Consider the following 26,285-nt stretch of genomic DNA (forward strand, 5'->3'; position numbering starts at 1 on the left):
GGGAAGAATTAATTGTTCTCCGTGCAAATGGCGGCTGTCCTGATTATACAATGATGAGGATTATTAGTTTCTTTTACTGGATAGAGACTTGTAAATTCATCTTGTGTCAATGGACTCCAACCTGTGGCATAACTACAACTCCCACCGTGCTGGGTATGAGGGAAGTTGTGGTTTTGCCACAGGTTGGAGACCGGTGTTGTTTGGGCACCACAAGTACCAGCATGCTAGTACAGTCTATGGCGTTTAGAGCATACTGAGACTTTTGGTATCACATAAGATGAATAGGTGGCAAAGTTCTGAATATTTGGCCATGTTTACCCCCTCTTCATAACCATTGTCTATCTGGAGCCATGCACTGACTGGGACTCTTAGGGCCCTATTCCACTGAACGATTATCGTTCAGATTAACGTTAAATCGTTCGAATCTAAACGATAATCGTTCGGTTGAAATGCAGTTAACGATTAACAACCGAACGAGAAATCGTTGATCACTTTATAAGACCTGGAACTATTTTTATTGTTGCGAGTTCGTAAAACGTTCGCAAATCGTTCGCATTAAATAAGAAGTTGTTCGCAGTAGATACGAACGCAATAGCGAAGAAAAAACGATCGCAAATACGATCATAAGTAACAATTATCGTTCCATGGAAACGAGTGAACGTTTTCAGGTCTTTCGCAATAGCGGTTGTTTGAGATCATTAATCGTTAACGATTATACGAACGATAATCGTCCGGTGGAATAGGGCCCTATGACACGGGGCGGTTATCGTGCCAAAAATCGTTATATCGTTCAAATTTAAACGATAATCGTTCTCTGTAATTGCAGGCAACGATCGAAAAATCGTTCGTATGTCATTGATTCAGATCTGAACCTAAAATTATCGTTCATCGTTCCTTGTAATTCCACGTTCGTTCGCTCAAGTTCTGCATTTGTTCAGTGTAATTGCACATTGTTTATTGTTTTGCTGGGATCAGAAGGAGTAAACGATCATAGTATTGGTCATAACTAACGATAACGACAATCGTTCTGTGTTATATGGTGAATGATTTCAGGTTAACGATAAACAATCTCGTTTGCGATCATTTATTCGTTAATCGTGAAAAATTGCACCCTTACTGCCCTTGGTGGTGAATATACAGGGTGAACAGAGATGCTATGGGAGTTACACTTAGCAGGGCCCCATCCCCCCTGACCCCCTATCACTGACTCATATCAGGCCATATCCATTGAAGTCTATGGGACCAGATGAGCCACAACCCATGTGCAACCTCCTCTCCACCTGCTCTCCATTGGCTAGGATCCCTGACCTCAGATTGTGTGGTATTCCAACCATTCACTTCAATGGAACCGAGCTGTAATACTACTCAGCAGCCGAGGACAATAGTGGCGCTGTTTCTGTAAAAAAAAAAACGGTCATGTCTTTCTTATCCTGGATAACTCTTTTAAGTTGTTCTGAGAAAATGAAAGCTTTCCTAGGATTGGTTGCTTTAGGCACCTGTTTTTCTCTGCACAGTTTTAATAAAAAACACAAAAATCTGCAATGAATTGGCAATATGGACTACAAATCCGCACCACAGGTCATCTTCCACACCGATTCTTTCCACAATATGAATTAGGCTATTTGGACTGTATTCTGAGGCCGTTCTACGTCCTTTTACTTTCTATTTTATGTCAGTTTTATCTCATTGAATTAAATAGGAAAACACAGGACAGTTCACATTTAGGTTTTATGCCGTTTTGATTTATTAACATTGTTTTACACACAAGCAATGATTGTTTTCATGCAGTTTTGACACATTATGTAAAGTCTGTGCCTGTTCAGATCTCAGCACAGTTCTCTGCCTCTAAAATACATCCGTTTTCTTGTACCAGTATTTATGGTCTAAGGGTATATTCACACTAAGCAAAAGTGGCGGGCCTAAAGGCTATACTACAGTACTACAGAGCATGATAATCTGGGGGAAACGAGCACCGAACTGTCCGGTCAGCACTCCCTTCCCCTTCATTTCCTGCTTGCTGCCTGTGCTATTACACACAGACAGCAAAAAGGGAGCAGTGGAAGGGGCCACCCAAATAATCCTTAGCTTGTCTGGGTGGCCCAATGATTGTCAGTGGCGGGCTGCTAGCACCGCTCTTTTTACACGGAGGGGTGCGCTGCAGACAGTTGCTGCACAAATCGTGCGTGTCAGCTGATTGTTGCCTTTTAACATGCACTATTACACTAAAGCCTTTTTTACCAAATTCTGGCGAAAGAACTGACATGTCAATTCTTTCGGTGGAATGCGAAATCCGCCCGTGCATACAATAATGTCTATGGCACGGGCGGAGATGCGCGCCGCCACGTGTGGGTATGAGCGAAGGAATCCGCCGCGGGTCATACGAGTGGATTCCGTAGTGTGCATGCACCCTTATACTGGAGAAAATTAAAGCAGATTTACCATCAATACATCTGCTTTCAGTTTTGCACATGAATATAACAGTGTCGCGGTCCTTTCTTTGAACCTGAACCCAGTCTATTACCGAGCACTGGCCCAGGCTGCAGCACTGGAGGTGGTCTGGCCCACTTCCCAGTGGGAGGAAACCCCTGCCCCTCTATGATGCGGCTCCATGGATTCTAATGGAGCTGCATCATAGAGGGATGAGGGTTTTCTCTCACTGGGGGGAAGGCCGGCCCGCCTCCAGTGCTTCAGCCCGGACTGGTGCTCAAGAATCGTGCTGCGGTTCAAAGAAGGGACCGTGGCACCGGCTTCCACGCTCTGTTCTATCCATATGCCAAACTTAAAGCGCATGTGCTCTCCGCCCGTATCTAGTCACTGCTCTCTTCATCATCACATTCAGTGGGGATGATTGACAGGGAGAAGCGTCGGTAACAGGTACAAAGCTGCTGCTGCAGCCGATACAGGTCACGAGCTGCACAGGAGCTTTATACAGTGCTCCAGGGAACCGAACAGCCCAATTGGGTTGATTTGCTCCCTTTAAACTGGCATTTACATTGGATTGGATTACTTGGAATTCTGACTTCCATTTTTGCCTGCTATTTCTCTACTGTTCTGCTACCTCCGGTTTGACCTGTATCCTCCTGACTATTCTTTATTGTTTGTCCGTCTTGTTTTATGTTTTACCTTAACAAGTGTGGAAACCAACATAAAACTGTCACTTGCAGCCTAGAACAAGACTGGCAAGTGTAACGCCTAGAGTAGTGGATCCACTGGACCGTCACCAGCGATGGCACTAACCTCACCAGGGAGCGGAGTCTAAGGGGCCGCTGGTTTTCACCAGAGCCCGCCGCAAGGCGGGATGGACTTGCTGCGGCAGGCGACCCCCAGGTCTCTACCCCTGGCTTGGTTGCTAGTGACGGCAGGCGAGGCGTGGCAGGAGCAGTAGGCAGGAGGTAGTGCAGGCAGAGGATAGTAGACGTGCTCGCAGGTGGCGGACAGGACTCAGGAACAATGGGAAGGCAGCCGGCAAGGACTAGGGACAAGGACTGAAGACAGGAACAAGGGACAAGGACTAAGGTCAGGAACAACAGGGAGCTGGGCCAAACGCTATGGGAAGCATATAGAGGCTCCAACACCTGTAGTGGGGCAGGGCTGGAATATATAGGGAGTGATTGGTGCAACTAACCAATTAGGGGCGGACTGGCCCCTTAAATCTGAGACAGCCGGCGCGCGCGCGCGCCCTAGGAGGCGGGGACGCGCGCGCCGGCCGGCACAGACGGAGACAGGAGCGGAGGAGAGGTGAGGCGCCCCCAGGGGCCGAACTAGCAGCAGCGCCGGGTCCCTGCACAAGGACCCCGGCGGCTGCATGGGGCAGGAGGAGGTCACGGCGGCGGCCCGGAACACGGGACGCCGCCGCGGCCGTGACAGTACCCCCCCCTTTGGCCTCCCCCTCTTTCTTGCCTGCAGATGGAGGCATCAGGCAAGTCTTGGTATTCCGCCGGTAGGCCGGACAAAGGCTTGGCGGGCTCGGGTGACAACATAGAGTACTTCGGGCTGAGGTGACCTCAGACACTGGTTGGAACAGTCCTGACCCCAACTAAGAATCTTCCCGGTTCTCCAGTCCAGCTTAGGGGCATGTAATTGCAGCCAAGGGAGTCCCAGGAGGATGGTGGAAGAAGAATGGGGCAGGACATAGAAGGAGATCTTTTCCAGATGTGAAGTGCCCACCTGGAGGACTAGAGGTGCGGTCTGGTAGTGCACATGGTCGGTAAGAATCTCGCCCGTGACCGAGGAGATAGTCAGGGGTCTGGCTAGTGGGGTCACGGGTAGCCGCCATCTCTGGACCAATGTAGCTGCAATAAAATTGCCTGCTGACCCAGAATCGAGAAAGGCAGTAGTCTGGTGAGTTTGTCCTGAGGGTGTCTGGATGGAAACTGGCACAGACAACTTTGGAGAGGTGGCATTCACACTTAGGGAGACCTCTCCCACCGGACCTAGGTGCTGGCGTTTCCTGGACGCTTGAGGACGTTGGGGACATCTCAGCCGAAAGTGATCCGAACCACCGCAGTAGAGGCAGAGATTCAGCTCCAGACGACGAATTCTTTCATCAGGCGGCAGGTCCACCTGCATAGGAATCTCAGGAGTCGACTGGGACACCGGAACGTCAGGATTCTGGAAGACCGGCGCCAGCTGGTGATGGCGACGGGACAGGCTTAGTCGCCGTTCATGCCAGACCTCCTCCTCTCTCTCAGAAAAACGAGTATCGACCCTGGTGGCCAGTAGGATGAGTTCGTTCAGGGAGGTAGGTAGGTCTCGGGCGGAAAGCACGTCTCTCACCCGACTAGACAGGCCCTTCTTGAAGGTGGCTATTAAAGCGGCCTCATTCCAGTCTAATTCTGCCGCCAGGGTGCGGAACTGGATGGCGTAGTCACCAACAGAGGAGCTCCCTTCAGAGAGGTTGAGGAGAGCAGTTTCAGCTGAAGAGGCACGGGCAGGTTCCTCAAAGACGGAGCGAAACTCGACTAGGAAGGTACGGAGATTGGCAGCAGCAGGGTCATGGAATCCTCTGCACAACTTGGACAGCAAGTAAGCAGGGACAGTATTAGGGGCCTAGTGCTAGAGCTCACACTGGCTGTCCCTGTCAGTAATCCAGGTTCTGGGGTTACCTTAATTTTTTTCCCTGCTATCCGGATTGGCATGGATGCTATTCAGGAGCTTGCTAATTGGGCGGAGGGCCAGGCTAACCTGGTCCAAGACCAGATGACCAAAGTACATCTCTTCACCAAAAACAAGGTGTTTCTGCTGCTGCACCCCTGATCCTGCAACAAGCTGTTGTCAGGGAGCCAAAAAGACTTACCCCAGACTTGTTTTCAGGGGGCTGCAAAAAGTTTGACATTTTTCAGGAGTCATGTCGGCTGTATTTTGAAGGAAGCCACTTTCCTATGAGACCTAGATGATGGGGGTAGTGGTCTCCCTGTTTGAAAATAAAGATACATTTGTTTAAATGTATGCATGCAATCTCTTACTTGTCCCCTAGTTAGTCTCATGTTGGGAAACCTCCTTAAAACAATGTTGCCTTTGCCCAACTCTTTGGAAAGTTCCATTCAAACTTTACCATAGATCAGCGGTGGAGAACCTCCGGCCCACGTGCCCCATCCGGCCCCTGGGACCTCCCGAAGCGGCCCGCAGCTCCCCTGTAATGTGCGTGCCGCTCTGGTGGGGCAGGAGCCGGCATTTAAAGCATCTTCCTGTGTCTGTGACAGCTGCCAGACACAGGAGGATGCTGTCTGTGCCGTCCCCTTCCCCACCAGAGCGGCGCACATCTTCCTTCTACTGCGGGCCGCGTGATGACGTTGCGCTCCGCCTGCAGGAGAAAACGGGCACAGACTAGGAGAGAGAGGAGGACCTGGGCAGCGTGGGAGCGGAGGAAAGGTGAGTGGGATGTTTATTTGTTTTATTTGGGACAGGCACTTGGGGTTAACTAGGCTACCCGGGACATGGCTGGGGGGGGTTAACTAGGCTACCAGGGAAATGACTGGGGGGTTAACTAGGCTACCAGGGACATGACTGGGGGGTTAACTAGGCTACCAGGGACATGGGGGGGGGGGGTGGTTAACTAGGCTACCAGGGACATGGGGGGGGTTGGTTAACTAGGCTACCAGGGACATCACTGGGGGGGGGGGGGGTTAACTAGGCTACCAGGAACATGATTGGGGTTTTAACTAGACTACCAGGAACATGACTGGGGGGTTAACTAGGCTACAAGGGACATAACGGGGGGGGGGGGGGGGGGGGGGGCGGGGGGGGGTAACTAGGCTACCAAAGACATCACTGGGGGGGTTAGCTAGGCTACCAGGGACATGACTGGGGGGGGGGGGTTAACTAGGCTAAACTACAAGGGGCATGACTTGGGGGTTAACTAGACTGCAAGGGGCATCACTGGGGGTTAACTACAATAGCAGGGACACTAGGGGAATAATACTTTGCCTTGCCTCCGAGTGCTGCAAACCCACGCTACTAACTGCCGCGCACAGTATGCGGCCCTCAAATGATTTTATTAATGCCCGACCGGCCCTCGACGTGGAAAAGGTTCCCCACCCCTGCCATAGATAAATGTCCCCCTCAGTGTTATAGACATGAGATTCTAAGGCTGCATTCACACATTACATGTTCTGCACGGAACACGGATGTGGAATGCCTGTAACGGACTCTGGGGTGATAAGATGCTGGGAGCGGGGGAACTGTACAGATATGCGCCAGGCTGTAATGAATCAGCTGCGCAGCTCTGTCATTACAGTGCGGTGCATATCAGTACAGTTTCCCCCGCTTACAGATGCTGCCTGGGCAGGGGAGAGTCCGTTACAGGCATTCCACGTCCGTGCTCCGTGAGAAACACAGAACGTGTGAATGCAGCCTTACTGCGCCTTGGTCGTGTGCACTGGGATCTACTCTTTATCACAGTACTGATGGAGACCACTTTGGGGTGGAGGGTCTGATAGTCCCTGTGGAATCGGTCCGGATCTGTGTGTGCACATGGGCATTACTGTCAATGGCAATAACTCACCCCACTGCTTCTAGGCCGGGGATGGGGAACCGGCCCTCCAGCTGTATTGTATTAGAGGAAAGGGTCAGAGTTTGCAGACTACCCACTAGATGTCCCATAGATTCCAGTAAATCTTGAAGGATTCTACCCTTAAAGCGAATACCAGTTACCACTAGGTACATCGCTTGGTGTTTTTTACATGAATAGACCAACACGGGGATGCCGATGCAGTGGTGCTTTTTTTTTTAACTGCGACCCAGTTCCTGCGCACGGTACCCGTCTATTCCTGGGCAATAACTGGGCATCCAGCACTGGAGGCAGACTGGCCGGGCCCCGCGGATTCCAGAGGGGAGATCGTCACACTGGGGGCCGGTGGGCCCACCCCCAGTTCTTCATGCCGGGCCAGTGTCCAGAGATAGAGGATCACGCCACTGGCATCCCTGTACCGATCTATTCATGTAAAAAACACCAAGTGATGTACATAGTGGTACATTTTCTTTAAAGGGAACTTCAGACACTGACACTAATTTTTTTTTAATACATTGCTTTAATAAAGTTAGATTACTTTGTAAAATTTTTTTTTTTTTTTTTTTTTTTTACTTCCAGTGCCTGGCAGCAGTAAGGGGCGACACAGCCCCCTCCTCTACCACCATAATTTGTGTTGGGAACTGCAGGGCTATATAGAGCATGGGGCTTGTTCCCCCTGTGTACTGTATATTCTTATTGGGGGGGCTCTACCCATTGAGCACTCATTGCTTTCACCACTCACTGCGCTAGGAATGATTGTGTCAGGCAGCCTCTCTCCGTATACTGAATATAGGAATATAGTAATATACTAGAACAGAACAGGGGATCAGGAATAGCCCTGCAGTTCCCAACACAAACAGTGGTGGCAGCAGAGGGGGCTATATCACCCCTTACTGCTACCAGGCACTGGAAGTATGTTTGCCTATAAAATACAATGCTTTATAGGTATAGGTGAGGAAGGGAAGTCACATCTGGATAACAAACAGAGAGAGATAGATAGATAGATAGATAGATAGATAGATAGATAGATAGATAGATAGATAGATAGATAGATAGATAGATAGATAGATATAGATAGAGATAGATAGATAGAGATAGATAGGAGATACAGAGAGAGATAGAAAGCAAAGAGAGATAGGGCCCTATTACACGGGACGATTATCCTGTGAAAAATCGTTATAGCGTTCGCATTTAAACGATAATTGTCCTGTGTAATTGCAGGCAACGATTGAAAAATCGTTCGTATGTGGTTGATAGTTGATAAAGGGCGCCTTTATACGGAGAGATTTATCTGACAGATTTTTTAAACCAAAGCCAGGAATGGATTTGAAAAGAGGAGAAATCTCAGTCTTTCCTTTATTACCTGTTCTCTGTTTATAGTCTGTTCCTAGCTTTGGCTTCAAAAATCTGTCAGATAAATCTCTCTGTGTAAAGGCCCCCTTAGATCTGAACCTAAAATTATCGTTAACCGTTTTCTGTAATTCCACACTCGTTCGCTCAAGTTCCGCATTTTTTCACTAATCCTTCAGTGTAATTGCACATTGTCCATTGTTTTGCTGGGATCAGAAGGAATAAACGATCATAGAAACGATCGCAATAACGATCATAACTAACGACCATCATTCTGTGTAATATGGTGAACAATTTCAGGTTAACGTAAAACAATCTTGTTTGCGATGATTTATTGTTAGTCGTTAATCGTTAAAAATCGCTCTGCGTAATAGGACCCATAGATAGAGATATATATATAGAGAGAGAGAGATAGGAGATAGATGAGAGAGAGAATAGATAAATAGATAGCTGTTCTAAGATCAAATGGAATTCATATACACACTCAGGAATATACACATATACATATACATCCCCTGTAATAAACATGAGCACATACATTAAATAACACTCATTCTTTCTTCCACAATGCTATTATTATATAAACCTGTCATAGCGCCACCTATAGGTCAGCATGGTGACTGCACTGGCAGCTCAGCACTTGATGCATGTATGTTCCTACTGGAGGGGACCCCAGGGCTGCTGCTCATTCTTTGGGAAATTCTCATTATTTTCCTCCTTGTGTTTGTTCACACTCCTGCTGTTTTTGTTTTGTTTTTTTTATACATAGAGGACAATGAAACCTGATAAGAAGCCTCGCCCTGTCGGTGTAGCAGGTGTCACGCCCCATGTCTGGTCCTTATTCTCTCTTGCACCATTCTCTATATGTCATACATGTTATTCCTGCACTTATCTAGTATTAATAGTCACGAAATATAATATGTGCCAAATATGATAAATCCATTTCTGTCGCTTTCTTTGAAGGTAGCAGGCACTATGGAAAGTGAGCAGATCCCCCTCCCCCCTCACCAAAGATAACATGGTAATTGTGGCCTTGGAAACCGCCGGGCCTGTTACCATGGTAGTGGCCTGGTGGGGGAAGTGCAGGAAATGTGAAGTTTTTTTTTTTTTTTTTCCATAAAATTATCTTTGCATGACGCCGGGCACACTGCAGCAACTTCATCCTGAATGCATCCTTCATGAGTCTGGGGCTGTCACCCATTGCTCATCCGCACAGTCTTGGATGATGACCACATGCGGTGTACACAGAGGGGATTCATATAGTCATAGGGGTTTGTATCATGTGACCTCCTATATGTATCATGAGTCGTAAGCAGGGTAACATGATACAATGATGGATTTGTAGATGATACCACACTAATAGTTGTGACTTTTTCCAAAGATAAAGGGGTGTGTTTCGCCCTGTAAGGCAGTGTTCAGACATAGTAAAATAAAAAGCACAATACGGCCAAAATTTTAAGTGAAAATAAAACAATGTGTGAACAGGTAAAAAAAAAAAAGAGGCTGTATTTTGCAAATGCAATGAGTATGTTCAGCATTTGAATGGTTAGGGTAGGATCATAAAATATAAAATAAGGACAAAACACAACCGTAATATTGAGGGGAAAAAAATTATGGGTGTAATTGACTTCAATGGGAGACAATACATTTTTGAAATTACCGCCATAATGTTTCCTGAAAATTGCGGATGTATTTTGTCCTCATTTTACATTACATGAACATATAATCCAATATGAGGGTATGGGCACACGGAGTAATTCTCGAGGAAATATGCCACTTGTCTCCCCGTGCTCTCACTTCTCTCTCCGCCGGCTCCAAAGACTCCATTATATGCTCCGCCCAAAGAATTGTTTTGTCAGTACTTTGGGCGGACAACGGAATCCGGCCAAGCATATAATGGAGCCTATGTGACAGGCGGAAATTCAGGTGGGAGCACAGGAGAGCAAGCGGTGTATTCCCGAGTTTTTCTTAAGAATTGCTCCATGTGATAGCTGATGCCTGTCTGACAGGTACTGAAGGGTCAGTATGTGGAAAATATACATAAAGATGTTATGCTTACCTCTCTGCTCTCCTTCAGTGTCCTCCGGCAGTGTTTCTGGATCCCCTGATGGCTGCAGACACCACAGATGAACCCGTCTCTGCAGTTACAGCCCACTGGTCCGTCTTGGCGCTGGCCAATCTCGGTCATTGATTGACACGGGTCAGTCTGCAGCAGCAGGAGGACACTGGGGGAGCACAGAGAAGTAAGTATAACATCGGTATTAATTTCCATGTACTGATGCCAGAGTATCACTTTAAAGCAAGGGCTGCACAGACATTATTTGTCTGAGATTTTTGTTGGGTCTGTAATAGGGGCTCCTGTCGGAACGTTCGATGCATATGTGAACCAGGCCCGATGTGTATATTCAGCTATACAGGGGTTTCTGGGACACAAATATTGATGGTAAGGATAGGATATCAGTGTATGATGGCTGAATGATAAGACACCTAGAACCCCCTTAGGTCATGTGAATGAAGCACAGCACCTTATCCATCAATGTCACTGGAGAACAACCCCAGGGCCAGCATCAATTACAGGAAAACATTGGCAGGTGGGGGGGGGTCTGCTGCCTCCCTACTCTGAGAGGCCGGCCCTGGTCAACTCACAATACACACAAACACACTAAGCGTTCTTAGTCACCACTTCCCTCAATGTTGAGTCATTTACAGTCAGTTCCTGTGGTATTCAGACAAAACAAATCCAGAAAGTAAGATTATCCTGTCTTCTTCTAGGCTTTTCATATAAATCTGGGATGGGGGACCTTCAGCCCTTCAACTGTTAAAAAACTATGATTCCCATCATGCCTGGACAGCCGAAGTGAAGGCATGATGGGAATTGTAGTTTTGCAACAACTGAAGTATATGATACCGTTGGAGATGAGAACCCTCAGGGTATGTGCACACTACGGAATCCAAGCAGATTCCGCCTCTCGCACCTGCGCATCTCTGCCCCTCCCGTAGACTCTATTCTATGGTCAGGCAGATTCCGCTGTCCGCCCAAAGAATTGACATGGCGGTGGAATCCGCCTGTGCATAGAACGGAGTCTGTGGAACGGGCGGAGATGCGAGCGGCGGGTTATCTGCCCGGATTCCGTAGTGTGTACATACTTTAAGGGGAGCATTCATCAAGGTATGCACACCCGCAAGGTGAAGCTGGCCTCCATGTACAAACGATTTTTTAGATTTTATGCCATACAAATCTCCCCTTATATATTGTACGTGTCTTATGTTGTGAGATTCCAGATTATTCTGCAGTTTTGTGTCGGATTCTCAGATTTGCTCAGAAACTATGGCCATCCATTATTCATAGTATTGAGACCCCCCTCCCATGCCAGTGACGGTCTGATCCCGCGGGTACGCGCGTTCAGCTGGCATCCTCTCGTTTTCAGGGCCTGGCCATTTAGGGAAGTGAAACGATGAAGCTATTTCTAAAGATCCACTTTTTCCCCTGAACACAGTGTAATAGATGGATTCTTAAAGTGAGAGTACATTCTGTTTGTGACAACTGGTATGGACAACAAAGGGGGTGATTCTAGTGAGGAAAACGCATAGTTGCCATGGTAACCAAGTTGCACTGTGAAATGAGGTGGAACATGATTGGTTGCCATCTGCAACTAGCTTATATTTCCTTTGCCCTGACTTTGATACACCTTCCCCTATATGTGGTTACCCATGGCAACCAGACCACAGCTGGTATATTGTAGTCAAGGACAGGAAGTTGATTGGCTTCAAAATGGCTGACCGGAGAGAAGTCTTCTTTATAATATAGGATGCTACATGTGAGACTGACGCCTTAGAAACTTCTATATGTTCAATGTAATGCAAAACCTCCAGAGCTTTTATTCATGGTTGGTGCAAAGCTTAAAGCTGCAATACTGCACACAGCCTATAGATAGGAATGGCGCTGTTGCTGGTAAAAACCTAGGTCTATCCAATTATTTTATAATTGATTACATAATTGACTTTCATCTATTGCTATCCGTTATCAGCCACTGGCTGTCTGAGGAGTTTCTCGGAGACTTATTTCCATCTTATCACGTGATGGGGTATAATCATGAGAGTCTCCGTATACAGTTTCATCGACTGCTTACCAGTGAATGGGGACAGGTGCGGTTCCCAGCAGAACTGGGCAGGGGTGCCACCATGCAAGGAAAACACAGGAGGGAATGCAGAACTTAATCAGTGCTGTGCCCCCGGAGGATATGTGGGGGTTCTCACTGATCTTAGGGAATACCCCTATAACCCTAACGTCAGTATCTGTAAGCTGTTGTCCTCTATTCTCAACAATTCATGGCTGTAGGGTTCTTGAATAGATTGACTGACACGAAATTCAGATCTGATCATAAGTTTATTTCATGTCTCCAATGCCAAGAACAATCTTTCATAGGCGTGTAAAATGTATAATGTATAATGGATATTTCTGGATAGTTTGGTGCCCCTTTAAGTAGTAGTAGTAGTGTGTGTGTGTCTTATGTACGTACAGTTAATCATATAAAGGTAATTTTATTTCTTATCTGTGATCACCTCGATTATTGTGATAGTACTAATCCCCCTTTAAGAGTAAAAGGCCCCCCCTTTATTCCTCCCCTCCCACTTGGCAAATAACGACATCGTGATACCACAGACAAAACTTAAAAAAAAAAGGTTTTATTCTTTTTTTTTTTTTTTTCTGTCACAGGCTTGTCATCTTTTCAATATGAAAAAGCAACAGTAAAATAAAAAATAATTATGGCATGGGAATCGAAGAAAGAGAAGACAAGAATGACGAGAAGAACGAAGATAAAAGTTACAGGAAAAAAAAATGAAAAACATCCACTTTTCACTTTGAAAAAACTTCTTCCCCACAATTCCTTCTCTGTGCTAGCAAGTGAGATAGTTGTTCTTGTCTACATACAATCGTTTCCTTATCAACCGCAGGCCGTCCCTGTGTACGGCCATCAGAGACTTCAGGCCCAAGAGGGTAGAAGTATGGCCGAAATCTTTTAAGATAGTCAATACTGTTCAACTTAAAGGGCAGTAAGTGCGTTTGTTAGCTTTAGAACCCTGTTACGGGTGGAAAGATAGAAGTCGATATTTATGAAGACTTATACAGAACAGGACAAGATGGAGCCATACTTGTGACTGCCGCCTGTCTAGGTAAATGGCAGTGACCGATAAGCGTTATGCTATCACAGTAATAAGTTAAGGAAACGAGTAGGAGAGGAAAATGCTAGTTGAGGATCAAGAATAATCACCATTAAAATGGGAACTAGAAAAGCATCTCAATGCCAGGAGGCTGTCAAACTCTCCTATAAGCCGGGAGGCATCACAAAACCCATTAGTGGCTGAAGAGACCAGCACTCGGCCACAGAAAGGATAAGAATTTTGTGGAAGCTGTCGGACATGTTTGATGGAAATTAAGATGGAGATTAAGATCTACCTGTAATCCAAGGAGCCTTCAAAGACCTACCAACCATATGCCAACCTATCCGATAACCTAGGGCGGAGGTGGAATCCACTTACACTAAAGGCCTACCCTATGACCATCAACATGACTGAAGCAACAAATATAAAGAAGGGATAGAGGAGCAGAAGAGTAAAACACTGAAAAATGGAAAAAGATGGAGGAAAAGAAATGCTAAACTTCAGTGAGGACTTCTTTTTTTTCTCAGCCTGAGAATGAAGGAGGAGGAAAGATGAGGAAGAAGGGAAGGGTAGTGGTGGTGGTGATGTGGAGAGTTTAAGCCTCCTCTTCAGCTTCTTCATTGAAATCCTCCTCTTCTTCTGCTGTAGCATCTTGGTATTGTTGGTACTCGGAGACAAGGTCGTTCATGTTGCTTTCTGCTTCTGTGAACTCCATTTCGTCCATGCCCTCTCCTGTGTACCAGTGGAGGAAAGCCTTGCGACGGAACATGGCGGTGAACTGCTCTGAGATACGTTTGAACAGCTCCTGGATGGCAGTGCTGTTGCCGATGAAGGTGACTGCCATCTTAAGGCCGCGTGGTGGGATGTCACACACAGCAGTCTTGACGTTGTTGGGGATCCATTCTACGAAGTAACTGCTGTTCTTGTTCTGGACATTGAGCATCTGCTCGTCTACTTCCTTCATGGACATGCGGCCACGGAAAACTGCTGCCACTGTCAGGTATCTGCCATGTCGTGGATCACAAGCAGCCATCATGTTCTTGGCATCAAACACCTGCTGTGTAAGCTCTGGCACGGTCAGCGCACGGTACTGCTGGCTACCTCGGCTGGTCAGTGGGGCAAACCCTGGCATGAAGAAGTGGAGACGTGGGAAGGGAACCATGTTGACTGCCAGTTTGCGGAGATCAGCATTGAGTTGACCTGGGAAACGTAAGCAGGTGGTTACTCCGCTCATGGTGGCGCTGACCAAGTGATTGAGATCCCCGTAGGTTGGGGTTGTCAACTTGAGAGTGCGGAAGCAGATGTCGTAGAGGGCCTCGTTGTCTATGCAGTAGGTCTCATCTGTGTTCTCAACCAGTTGATGCACAGAGAGTGTGGCATTGTATGGTTCCACAACTGTGTCAGATACCTTGGGGGATGGTACCACACTGAAGGTGTTCATGATACGGTCAGGATACTCCTCCCGGATTTTGCTGATGAGGAGTGTGCCCATACCAGAACCAGTACCACCACCCAAGGAATGTGTAAGCTGGAAGCCCTGAAGACAGTCGCAGCTCTCAGCCTCCTTCCTCACTACATCTAACACAGAGTCTACCAGCTCAGCTCCTTCTGTGTAGTGGCCCTTAGCCCAGTTGTTGCCAGCACCGCTTTGTCCTAAGGAAGGGAAAAGAAGATGTCAAGTTAATGTGTGTGAAGAACCTTGAAGGCAAATCAAAACCTTAGAACTATAAAACAATTCTAGTTTATACAGAGTTATATTACTATGTGACTTGGTAGTATAGGCTTGTATATTACACAACACAATTGGCCTTCCATTCCAGAACACCAAGAACCTTTACTAACCAAACTCCTTAGAAGGTCTAATTTTACTATATGGGTGACCATCACCACATACTATGTCCACGAAGAGCAACTTACCAAAAACAAAGTTGTCGGGCCTGAATATCTGTCCGAAGGGCCCGGATCGGACAGAGTCCATTGTTCCTGGCTCCAGATCGACAAGGATGGCTCTGGGGACATATTTGCCACCTAAGGATAAACCAAAGTCACGGTAAATAATGTAACAAAGTCATGTGGGCATCATAAGGTATCTTGGATGGATAAGCTTTGTTGGAGGTAGACTCTCAATACTGACCCAAGAGGAGGAGGACATGCTAGAGGAGCTGGTCCTTATTGGATACTAAAGATGTCTTCAAGTACAATTATATAAGAATATATATGGGACTTAAGACCCATCTTTTTCAATCTAGTCTTGTGTGATACTCATAGGTCAGTATTGTAGGCTAGGAGGCCACCATGAAGAGGGCACTGTCATAGTACCTGTTGCCTCGTTGTAGTAGACGCTGATCCTGTCCAACTGCAGGTCGCTGTCACCATGGTATGTCCCTGTTGGGTCGATTCCATGCTCGTCGCTGATCACCTCCCAAAACTAGAAGACAACAAATAACCAACATTACTATAAGGTTATATATATGGCGGCAGATGCTGTGCTAGCTCTTTGTGACTGTAGAAAACAGGAAGCCATAACCACAGCCCCTTTTTTCGGCTGGGTGAACACAGAACTATTCTGACCTAGATACAAACAGAATTCTTCATCAAAGCTCCAACACGACTCAAATATATCAGCTTAATGAAATGTGAGCATTATGGAGGCTGCAGGCGGCTGGATACCACGTGGCCCTCAATGGGAGCCCTGTGCTTTCTATAGGCTTACAATAGTTTCCGTTCTCTAAGAAAGCCAGACCTCCCCCCACCCTCCTCTCTCTCGCCTTGCCTCTTCACTTGCACACAGTGACTTGCTTCCCCTTCCCCCTCTCTCCACATCGACAGAGGAAATTGGAGAACAATACAGCCTTACAAATGGGGGAGTGGGGGACGGGACGTGGCTATTTACCCCAAATTATGTCAGGGATACAGAATGGGGACAATGACGACACCACTTGGCTATCTGTATTAGTAATAGAACCATCATTATATATCCATCTATTCCACAATAGTCAGTGTATAATATGCCCTTCTATCACCTATCTACCTAACCAATAATCATCTATGTCATATCTATTTTCTATTACATGTATTTCCACCCATCTATTTCATATCCATTTTTTACCTATAATAGATTATATATATATATATATATATATATATATATATATATATATATATATATATATAATCTATCCAACTAATATCCATCATCTATCGTCTATTTATCCATTACAGCATCACATCTATTACCTATGTATTATTATCTACTATCTGCCACCTGTCTATATATTTATTGTATATATATATATATATATATATATCTTTCTATCTATCTCATATCGATCTACATTTATACCATATTTATCAATCTATGTTTCTATCAATTATTCCTATATCCATTACCTATTTCATTTCTATTAACTGTCTGAATATTTAATTGTCTATCTCCTATCTATCTATCATCTATCTATCTATCTATCTATCTATCTCCTATCTATCTATCTATCTATCTATCTATCTATCTATCTATCTATCTCCTATCTATCTATCTATCTATCTCCTATCTATCTATCTATCTATCTATCTATCTATCTCCTATCTATCTATCTATCTATCTATCTATCTATCTATCTATCTCCTATCTATCTATCTATCTATCTATCTATCTATCTATCTATCTATCTCCTATCTATCTATCATCTATCTATCTCCTATCTATCTATCTATCTCCTATCTATCTATCTATCTATCTATCTATCTATCTATCTATCTATCTATCTATCTCCTATCTATCTATCTATCTATCTATCTCCTATCTATCTATCAATCTATCTCCTATCTATCTATCTATCTATCTATCTATCTCCTATCTATCTATCTATCTATCTATCTCCTATCTATCTATCAATCTATCTCCTATCTATCTATCTATCTATCTATCTATCTATCTCCTATCTATCTATCTATCTATCTCCTATCTATCTATCTATCTATCTATCTATCTATCTATTATCTATCTATCTATCTATCTATCTATCTATCTATCTATCTATCTATCTCTCTCTCTCTCTATCTATCTCCTATCTATCTATCTCCTATCTATCTATCTATTATCTATCTATCTATCTATCTATCTATCTATCTATCTATCTATCTATCTATCTCCTATCTATCTATCTATCTATCTATTATCTATCTATCTATCTATCCATCTCCTATCTATCTATCTATCTATCTATCTATCTATCTATCTATCTATCTATCTCCTATCTATCTATTTGAGCATCACATCCACCATCTAGAATATAGCAATCCTTTCCCTTGGGATGCGATGTATAATACCATGGCTACATTGTATCCACAGATGTCTCCAGTGGGAGGGGGAAGGAGTGGTAACCCTAGGGTGTGGCACTGCAGCTGTACCAAGATGTCATCAGCAGACAACTTACACCGCCACATCCGCTATCTCAGCCATCACCAGCCATGTTGCCAGCCCGTTATAATAGGGAGGTCCCCCGTCCTATTTATAGTCCTTGTATCTGTATGAGACGTGGACTGGAAATCTTTGAGCGTTCCGGCAGATCACAGACCGCTATCCTTCCAGAACGCTCCACATTAGGTTTTTATTTCAATATTTTTCTTTTTATATGAATATTTTATAAATGGGTTTTATGTCCTATAATTCTTATTGCATTATAAGTAGAGGAGCTCCTGATCGGTCCTAGCCTGCAGATGGCCACCCAGATCCACACCCATCCCCTAATCCCAGCAGTAATAGCATTACTGCACTGCAGATACTGGCTACGTCACACCACCCTATTCCATCTTCTACCAAGAAGAATTGGGAAAAATATTGATGAAAATGGATAAAACCGGTGTGGTGGGATCACACCTCGCTCTATGGGTTTTTAGGGATTTTTTTTACAAACCCACAGATGAAATTTTAAGGAAACTCCCTCCCCATTATACAGGCTGTGTGAGAACAAAGAGTGCAAGAGCAGGGAGGGAGGAGGAGGAGGAGGCGCAGGGGAGAGTTGGCGCCATAGAATGCTGATCCGCTCTCAGCAAGAAGGAGAAAAGGATTCCGAGAGATCATCAATCCAGCCCAGATCTTGGGGCAGAGTCACATTGTTACTCTAAGGAGCGTCTGCCAATCTAGACAGGTCACATACTATTCAATAAAATACATAAAAAAAAAAAATATATATATATATATATATATATATATATATATATATATATTCTAATCATTAAATAAAATAATTTTCTCAAACCATCACAAAAATTTAAATACACATTTTTACAGTCTATATAGTTTCTATAAATATATATATATATATATATATATATATATATATATATATTTTACACCTGATTATATTATGATCCTCTCATTTTCTATATTTTCTGCATTCACATTTTTACACAAATAACAAAATTTAAATATTTTAAGAACAGAAAATATAGCATTGAGAACCCCTCCAAATATCTATCTATCTATATATCTATCTATCTATAAATGGCAGAAATCAAATTTCAAATTTAGATTTCTGATCACTTTTCAACATGTTGTGTTTGTTTATTTATTTATCTTTACTAATAATATTTACATTTAATCAATCATTAGCCAGTAGCAGCTGCTGTAGCAGAGCCCGGAGCCTGTCACCCTACAGACCTCCCAATGCCATTACAGGAGGACCCACCTTACCGCCTTTTCATGCCCCTTCCCCCCTCCCCAACCCGGCAATTTTTCAAAAATAATTTATTTATTTTTTAAAATTTTCACAAATATTTTTTTTTCTGTATCATCCTGACTGGTAAAATAAGAGCAGGTGATACAATGTAATGTTCGGCTCCCTCAGTCTCCTGCCCCCCTGTACCCCCAGCTGTACAATGTGACCCGTTAGACCCCCGGGGGTGGGCTGCAGAGGGGTCACCCTCACCTTGGCGCCGATCTGGTTGCCGCACTGGCCGGCCTGGATGTGCACGATCTCCCTCATGGCTGCAGGTCGCTGAGTGGTCGGAGATGGAAGCTTGGAGGCTGCGACGTTCTAGAATGGAACGTCCGAGACAATGGCGAGGGGAGCACGGCAGGCAGCCGGGGACTAGAGGAGCGGGGCGGGGCCACGGCGGGGGAGGGGCGGGGCCTGGATGGGGGAGACTTAGGGGGGATGCGGGTGTCACCTCTCACTGTCTCACCAGGCAACTCACACTGTGTACAATAGAAATCTCTGGTATTCATTAGATTTTTGCAGGAGGAGGATGGGATGGGGTTATTATTAATGGGATTATTGGGGAATTATCTGGATCTGTGCATATCCTTACATATGTCATAGATGGATGATAGATATGTGATAGATAGATAGATAGATAGATAGATAAATAGATAGATAGATAGATAGATAGATAGATAGATAGATAGGAGATAGATAGATAGATAGGAGATAGATAGATAGATAGGAGATAGATTGATAGGAGATAGATAGATAGATAGATAGATAGAAGATAGATAGATAGATAGGAGATAGATAGATAGATAGATAGATAGATAGATAGATAGATAGATAGGAGATAGATAGATAGATAGATAGATAGATAGATAGATAGATAGGAGATAGATAGATAGATAGATAGATAGATAGATAGATAGATAGGAGATAGATAGATAGATAGATAGATAGATAGATAGATAGATAGATAGATAGAGAGATAGATAGATAGATAGATAGATAGGAGATAGATAGATAGATAGGAGATAGATAGATAGATAGGAGATAGATAGATAGATAGATAGATAGATAGATAGATAGATAGATAGATAGGAGATAGATAGATTGATAGATAGATAGGAGATAGATAGGAGATAGATAGATAGGAGATAGATAGATAGATAGATAGATAGATAGGAGATAGATAGATATATAGATAGATAGATAGGAGATAGATAGATAGATAGATATATAGATAGATGATTGATAGATAGATAGATAGATAGATAGATAGATAGATAGATAGATAGGAGATAGATAGATAGATAGATAGATAAGAGATAGATAGATAAATAGATAGATAGATAGATAGATAGATAGATAGGAGATAGATAGATAGGAAATAGATAGATAGATAGATAGGAGATAGATAGATAGATAGATAGATAGATAGATAGATAGATAGATAGATAGGAGATAGATAGATAGATAGATAGATAGATAGATAGATAGATAGATAGATGATAGATAGGGGATAGATAGATAGGAAATAGATAGATAGATAGATAGGAGATAGATAGATAGATAGATAGATAGATAGATAGATAGATAGATAGGAGATAGATAGATAATAGATAGATAGATAGATAGGAGATAGATAGATAGATAGATAGATAGATAGGAGATAGATAGATAGATAGATAGGAGAGAGATAGATAATAGATAGATAGGAGATAGATGATAGATAATAGATAGATAATAGTCACACATAGCCCCTTGATCAGTATCTGGGGTCACACATAGCCCTTAGGTCAATATTCAGGGTCACACATAGCCCTTAGGTCAGTATTCAGGGTCACACATAGCCCTTAGGTCAGTATTCAGGGTCACACATAGCCCTTAGGTCAGTATTCAGGGTCACACATAGCCCTTAGGTCAGTATTCAGGGTCACACATAGCCCTTAGGTCAGTATTCAGGGTCACACATAGCCCTTAGGTCAGTATCCGGGGTAACACGTAGCCCTTAGGCCAGTATCCTGGGTCACACATAGCCCCTTGATCAGTATCTGGGGTCACACATAGCACTTTAGTCAGTATCCGGGGGTCATACGTAGCACTTTAGTCAGTATCCGGGGTCACACGTAGCCCCTTGATCAGTATCTGGGGTCACACATAGCCCTTAGGTCAGTATTCGGGGTCACACATAGCCCTTAGGTCAGTATTCAGGGTCACACATAGCCCTTTAGTCAGTATCCGGGGTCATACGTACGTAGCCCTTAGGTCAGTATTCGGGGTCACACATAGCCCTTAGGTCAGTATTCGGGGTCACACATAGCCCTTTAGTCAGTATCCGGGGTCACACAGCCCTTAGGTCAGTATCCGGGGTCACACAGAGCCCGAAGAATAAACCTGTTTATTCTTTGTAGGGACGGCGGGGATGAGCTGCTGGATCCACCGTGGGTGACATGCGCGGATTCCGTAGTGTGCACATACAATAAGGCTGCATACATCTGGACCCCAGGAAGTCCTGCTAATATAGGGGTACGGTCACATGGGTAATAACCGCCTGTTTTATAGGGATAACGCACCAATATCTTTATTTTCACATAATAACATGTCAGAAGGAAACGGGGCAGGAAGTGAGTGTCTGCTTCCCATAAGGTGTCGGTCAGATTCTCCCATTGAGATGAATGCGGTAAGAAGACTGCAGCACAGGGCGAGGCCTTCTCCTGTGTGTAATACAGTGTGCTATACAAACAGCTGCATCATCTCCTGTCAGTGTATATATATATATATATATATATATATATATATATATATATATATATATATATATTACCCATACACATAACCACACACAGAACACATACACTACATCCTCCATCCCCTCACAGGGCCCTACTATACATATCACACTCCTCCCACAAATACAAAGAATCTCATTGGCCAGGAGGAAATCACCTGACCACTCCCGGTACCTGCCGCAGCCTGAGCTGATTGGCTGCGCCGCGACAGAGGGCCTGAATTAGTGTCAGTCAAATAGATGTGGGCGGGGTAAGGGAGAGAGGGATGACGGGAAGTGTAGTCTGGGAGCAGCCAACGCCCTGCCCTAAGCGGACACGTGGTGGACATTAGCTTGTTGCCTAATAGCGGCCGTAATGATGGTGTCCGCCGGGTGTGTGGCGGCTCCGCAGTCATAGTGACATCGCGGCCTCTGCTGTACCCGGTGCGCTGCCCGGGCTCTCACCACAGCCGCTGGGGAACTACAAGTCCCAGCATGCTCTGTCAGCCATGATGGGGCTTGTATTCCCACTGCAGATGTGGAGCCGCAGGTAGCGCTGTGCAGTGGGCGGCACTAATAGCTGGGGGGGTGGTGCCTCATACAGTGCCAGCTACTACTGCAGGTGCAGGGGGAGGATGGGGGGCGTAGTCCTCATTATAACCAGTGTGTGATACATGGCAGATACATGAGGATCCCCAGGGATCGGGGAGCGCCCCTATGGATGACCCCCCCCCCCCTTCTCTATAGGGTCTGTTCACACTGGGGATGAACAACAAAGCTGCAGCGCATACACCACGTGTGAACACAGCTTATAGGAGTAGGGGGCTGTCTGATGTGTGTGAGACCCCCACCATGGCTGCCTGATGTGTGTGAGACCCCCACCATGGCTGTCTGATGTGTGAGACCCCCACCATGGCTGTCTGATGTGTGAGACCCCCACCATGGCTGTCTGATGTGTGAGACCCCCACCATGGCTGTCTGATGTGTGAGACCCCCACCATGGCTGTCTGATGTGTGTGAGACCCCCACCATGGCTGTCTGATGTGTGAGACCCCCACCATGGCTGTCTGATGTGTGTGAGACCCCCACCATGGCTGTCTGATGTGTGTGAGACCCCCACCATGGCTGTCTGATGTGTGAGACCCCCACCATGGCTGTCTGATGTGAGACCCCCACCATGGCTGTCTGATGTGAGACCCCCACCATGGCTGTCTGATGTGAGACCCCCACCATGGCTGTCTGATGTGAGACCCCCACCATGGCTGTCTGATGTGAGACCCCCACCATGGCTGTCTGATGTGAGACCCCCACCATGGCTGTCTGATGTGAGACCCCCACCATGGCTGCCTGATGTGTGAGACCCCCACCATGGCTGTCTGATGTGTGAGACCCCCACCATGGCTGTCTGATGTGAGACCCCCACCATGGCTGTCTGATGTGAGACCCCCACCATGGCTGCCTGATGTGTGAGACCCCCACCATGGCTGTCTGATGTGAGACCCCCACCATGGCTGTCTGATGTGAGACCCCCACCATGGCTGTCTGATGTGAGACCCCCACCATGGCTGTCTGATGTGAGACCCCCACCATGGCTGTCTGATGTGAGACCCCCACCATGGCTGTCTGATGTGAGACCCCCACCATGGCTGCCTGATGTGTGAGACCCCCACCATGGCTGTCTGATGTGAGACCCCCACCATGGCTGTCTGATGTGAGACCCCCACCATGGCTGTCTGATGTGAGACCCCCACCATGGCTGTCTGATGTGAGACCCCCACCATGGCTGTCTGATGTGAGACCCCCACCATGGCTGTCTGATGTGAGACCCCCACCATGGCTGTCTGATGTGAGACCCCCACCATAGCTGTCTGATGTGAGACCACCACCATGGCTGTCTGATGTGTGTGAGACCCCCACCATGGCTGTCTGATGTAAGACCACCACTATGCTCTCAGCATATGATGTGTCTCCAGTGCTGGAAATACACCCCAGCCCCCATTATCCTGCAATTCCCAACACCACCTGATTGTCGGGAGGAAACTGCCCCCCCCCTTATTGTAGGAAGCCCCCCCCCCCAGTATTGTATGGCTGAGTTCACACCTATGTTTGATATCATTGCCTGATTTCCGTCTGATGCGTTTCAGCTACAATTGCCATCATGCCTGGGCACAGGTCCCTGATCTCTGATCTACATGAATAAACTGTTTAAAATGGATGACAGCAGACAGATGTGACTAAGGCCATAACATGGAGTGATGAACAGCTGATACCACACTCCCCATCATGCTAAAGCTTTGGCTGTCCAGGAATGATGGGAGTTGTAGTCTTGCAACAGTTAGAGAGCCGAAGGTTCCCTGTCATAGCCCTAGAGCTGCAGCCACCAGGAACCAGATGTTGAGCGCTCGGCTTCAGCAGATCCAGAACATTCAGCCAGTTCACTCATCACTTATCGGGAGAGCAAAGCATTATGGGGGGATGCTGCAGGCTGTGGCCCCCCAGGGCCGGTGTTGTGCATCTCATCTGTGCTCCATTTACTGCACCAGTGTTATGAATGTAAACAATGCCCATAGACGTCACAGCCTAGAGCAGCGTTCCCAACCTGTGGCTCACCAGCTGTTGCCAAACTACAACTCTCATCATGGCTGGCAGGGAATGATGGAAGTTGTAGTTTTGCATCACAGCTGGTGAGCCACAGGTTAGGACCAGGGGTAGGGAACCTTGGTCCTCCAGCTGTTGTAAAACTACAACTCCCATCATTCCTGGACAGCCAAAGCTTTAGCTTTGGCTGTCCAGGCATGATGGAAGTTGTAGTTTTGCAACAGCTGGTCACTTGCCGGCCCCCCAGGCTTTATCCATTCTACATTGCCATGTGGGCCACTAGTAGTTTGCATGAAAATTAAGCTTAAGGCAACCACAGGAAGCCGAGCCTCCCCGGGGCCCCCATACATCAGTGACCTGTGCAGAATCCATGGTGGCCGCTCTCTCCGCAGTGCAGGACATGCAAACAAAGGGGGCGGCGGGGGAGGAGGCCGCGCTGCATCCATCAATAAGTGCAATGGACTTTGTGCAGGTTAAGTATTCATGAAGTCTTAATGGAAACCTGCTTATTGTGATGGATATGCAGGAACAGCTGGCGTCCCCCAGGATGATGAGCTCCAATATCCTGTCAGTAGGAATAGCAGGGCGGAGGTGGTGGGGGTCTGCCCTCCCCGGGGACGAGCAATATACAGAGTATATCCTGTCCATTGTGCCTTCATGGATACAGCTAAAAGCCTATGGGGGAGATTTATCAAACATGGTGTAAAGTGAAACTGGCTCAGTTGCCCCTAGCAACCAATCAGATTCCACCTTTCATTCCTCTAAGACTATGACAGAAAAGATGGAATCTGATTGGTTGCTAGGGGCAACTGAGCCAGTTTCACTTTACGCCATGTTTGATAAATCTCCCCCTAAAACTTTATAGCAGGGATGGGGAACCTCCGGCCTTCCAGCTGTTGCAAAACTACAATTCCCATCATGCCTGGACAGCCAAAGCTTTAGCTTTGGCTGTCCAGGCATGATGGGAATTGTAGTTTTGCAACAGCTGGAAGGCCAGAGGTTCCCCATCCCTACTTCATAGGGATGGAGTCAGGTATTCGGATTTCTCTTCGGTTGCTAATATTGTTGCTATGTGACGTGAATCAGACACGTCAGACTGGTGCAGTGGGTGGAGGGCTACTAGGCGCTGTCCCATTGATCCGGAGGGGTCGGATCTCCATGATGAGTTAGCAATTTATGTGACATAACAGCTGATGGTTTAGAAGAGTCTGGGTCGCGTGAAAACCATTTTGGTTTGTAGTCTGCTACTATGGCAGGGGTAGGGAACCTTGGCTCTCAACTACAACTCCCACCTTTGGCTGTCCAGGCATGATGGGAGTTGTAGTTTTGCAACAGCTGCAGAGCCAAGGTTCCCTTCCCCTATACTATGAGATCAGTGTCTATGAAGGGTTAACCAGACGGCAGACGCTTTGTGTCTCTATCATACGGCACATTGATCCGGAGGTCAGGTTATTGCACTTTGATACCAGTAGTAGACGGTAGCAGCTGGATGGCGCAGGACTGTATAATCTCTATATCCGCTGACTCCAAGTCACAGCGATGGCGGATCACTAACAGACTGAAGGATTCAGGGTTACAGCTCACTGCTGCCTCCACACACAACCCCATTTCTAGTTTGGACATTAAAGGGATTATCCAGTACTACAAAAACATGGCCACTTTTCCCCCTCTCGTCTCCAAATCAGGT

The 26,285-nt window shown here is 45.9% G+C and overlaps 1 protein-coding gene across 1 annotated transcript; it reads right to left on the bottom strand.

The window, feature by feature from the left end:
- Nucleotides 1-13,029: 13,029 nt before the first annotated feature.
- On the bottom strand, nt 13,030-19,603 carry TUBB (tubulin beta class I). Its single transcript, XM_069943764.1, has 4 exons — nt 19,453-19,603; nt 15,842-15,950; nt 15,440-15,550; nt 13,030-15,175 (listed from the first exon to the last, which is right to left on the bottom strand). The coding sequence occupies exons 1-4, from the start codon at nt 19,507-19,509 to the stop codon at nt 14,118-14,120; spliced, it is 1,335 nt and encodes a 444-aa protein (XP_069799865.1). The 5' UTR covers nt 19,510-19,603; the 3' UTR covers nt 13,030-14,117.
- Nucleotides 19,604-26,285: the final 6,682 nt, after the last annotated feature.

This window comes from Dendropsophus ebraccatus, chromosome 10 (assembly GCF_027789765.1).
Source record: "Dendropsophus ebraccatus isolate aDenEbr1 chromosome 10, aDenEbr1.pat, whole genome shotgun sequence".
NCBI classification, from domain to species: domain Eukaryota; kingdom Metazoa; phylum Chordata; class Amphibia; order Anura; family Hylidae; genus Dendropsophus; species Dendropsophus ebraccatus.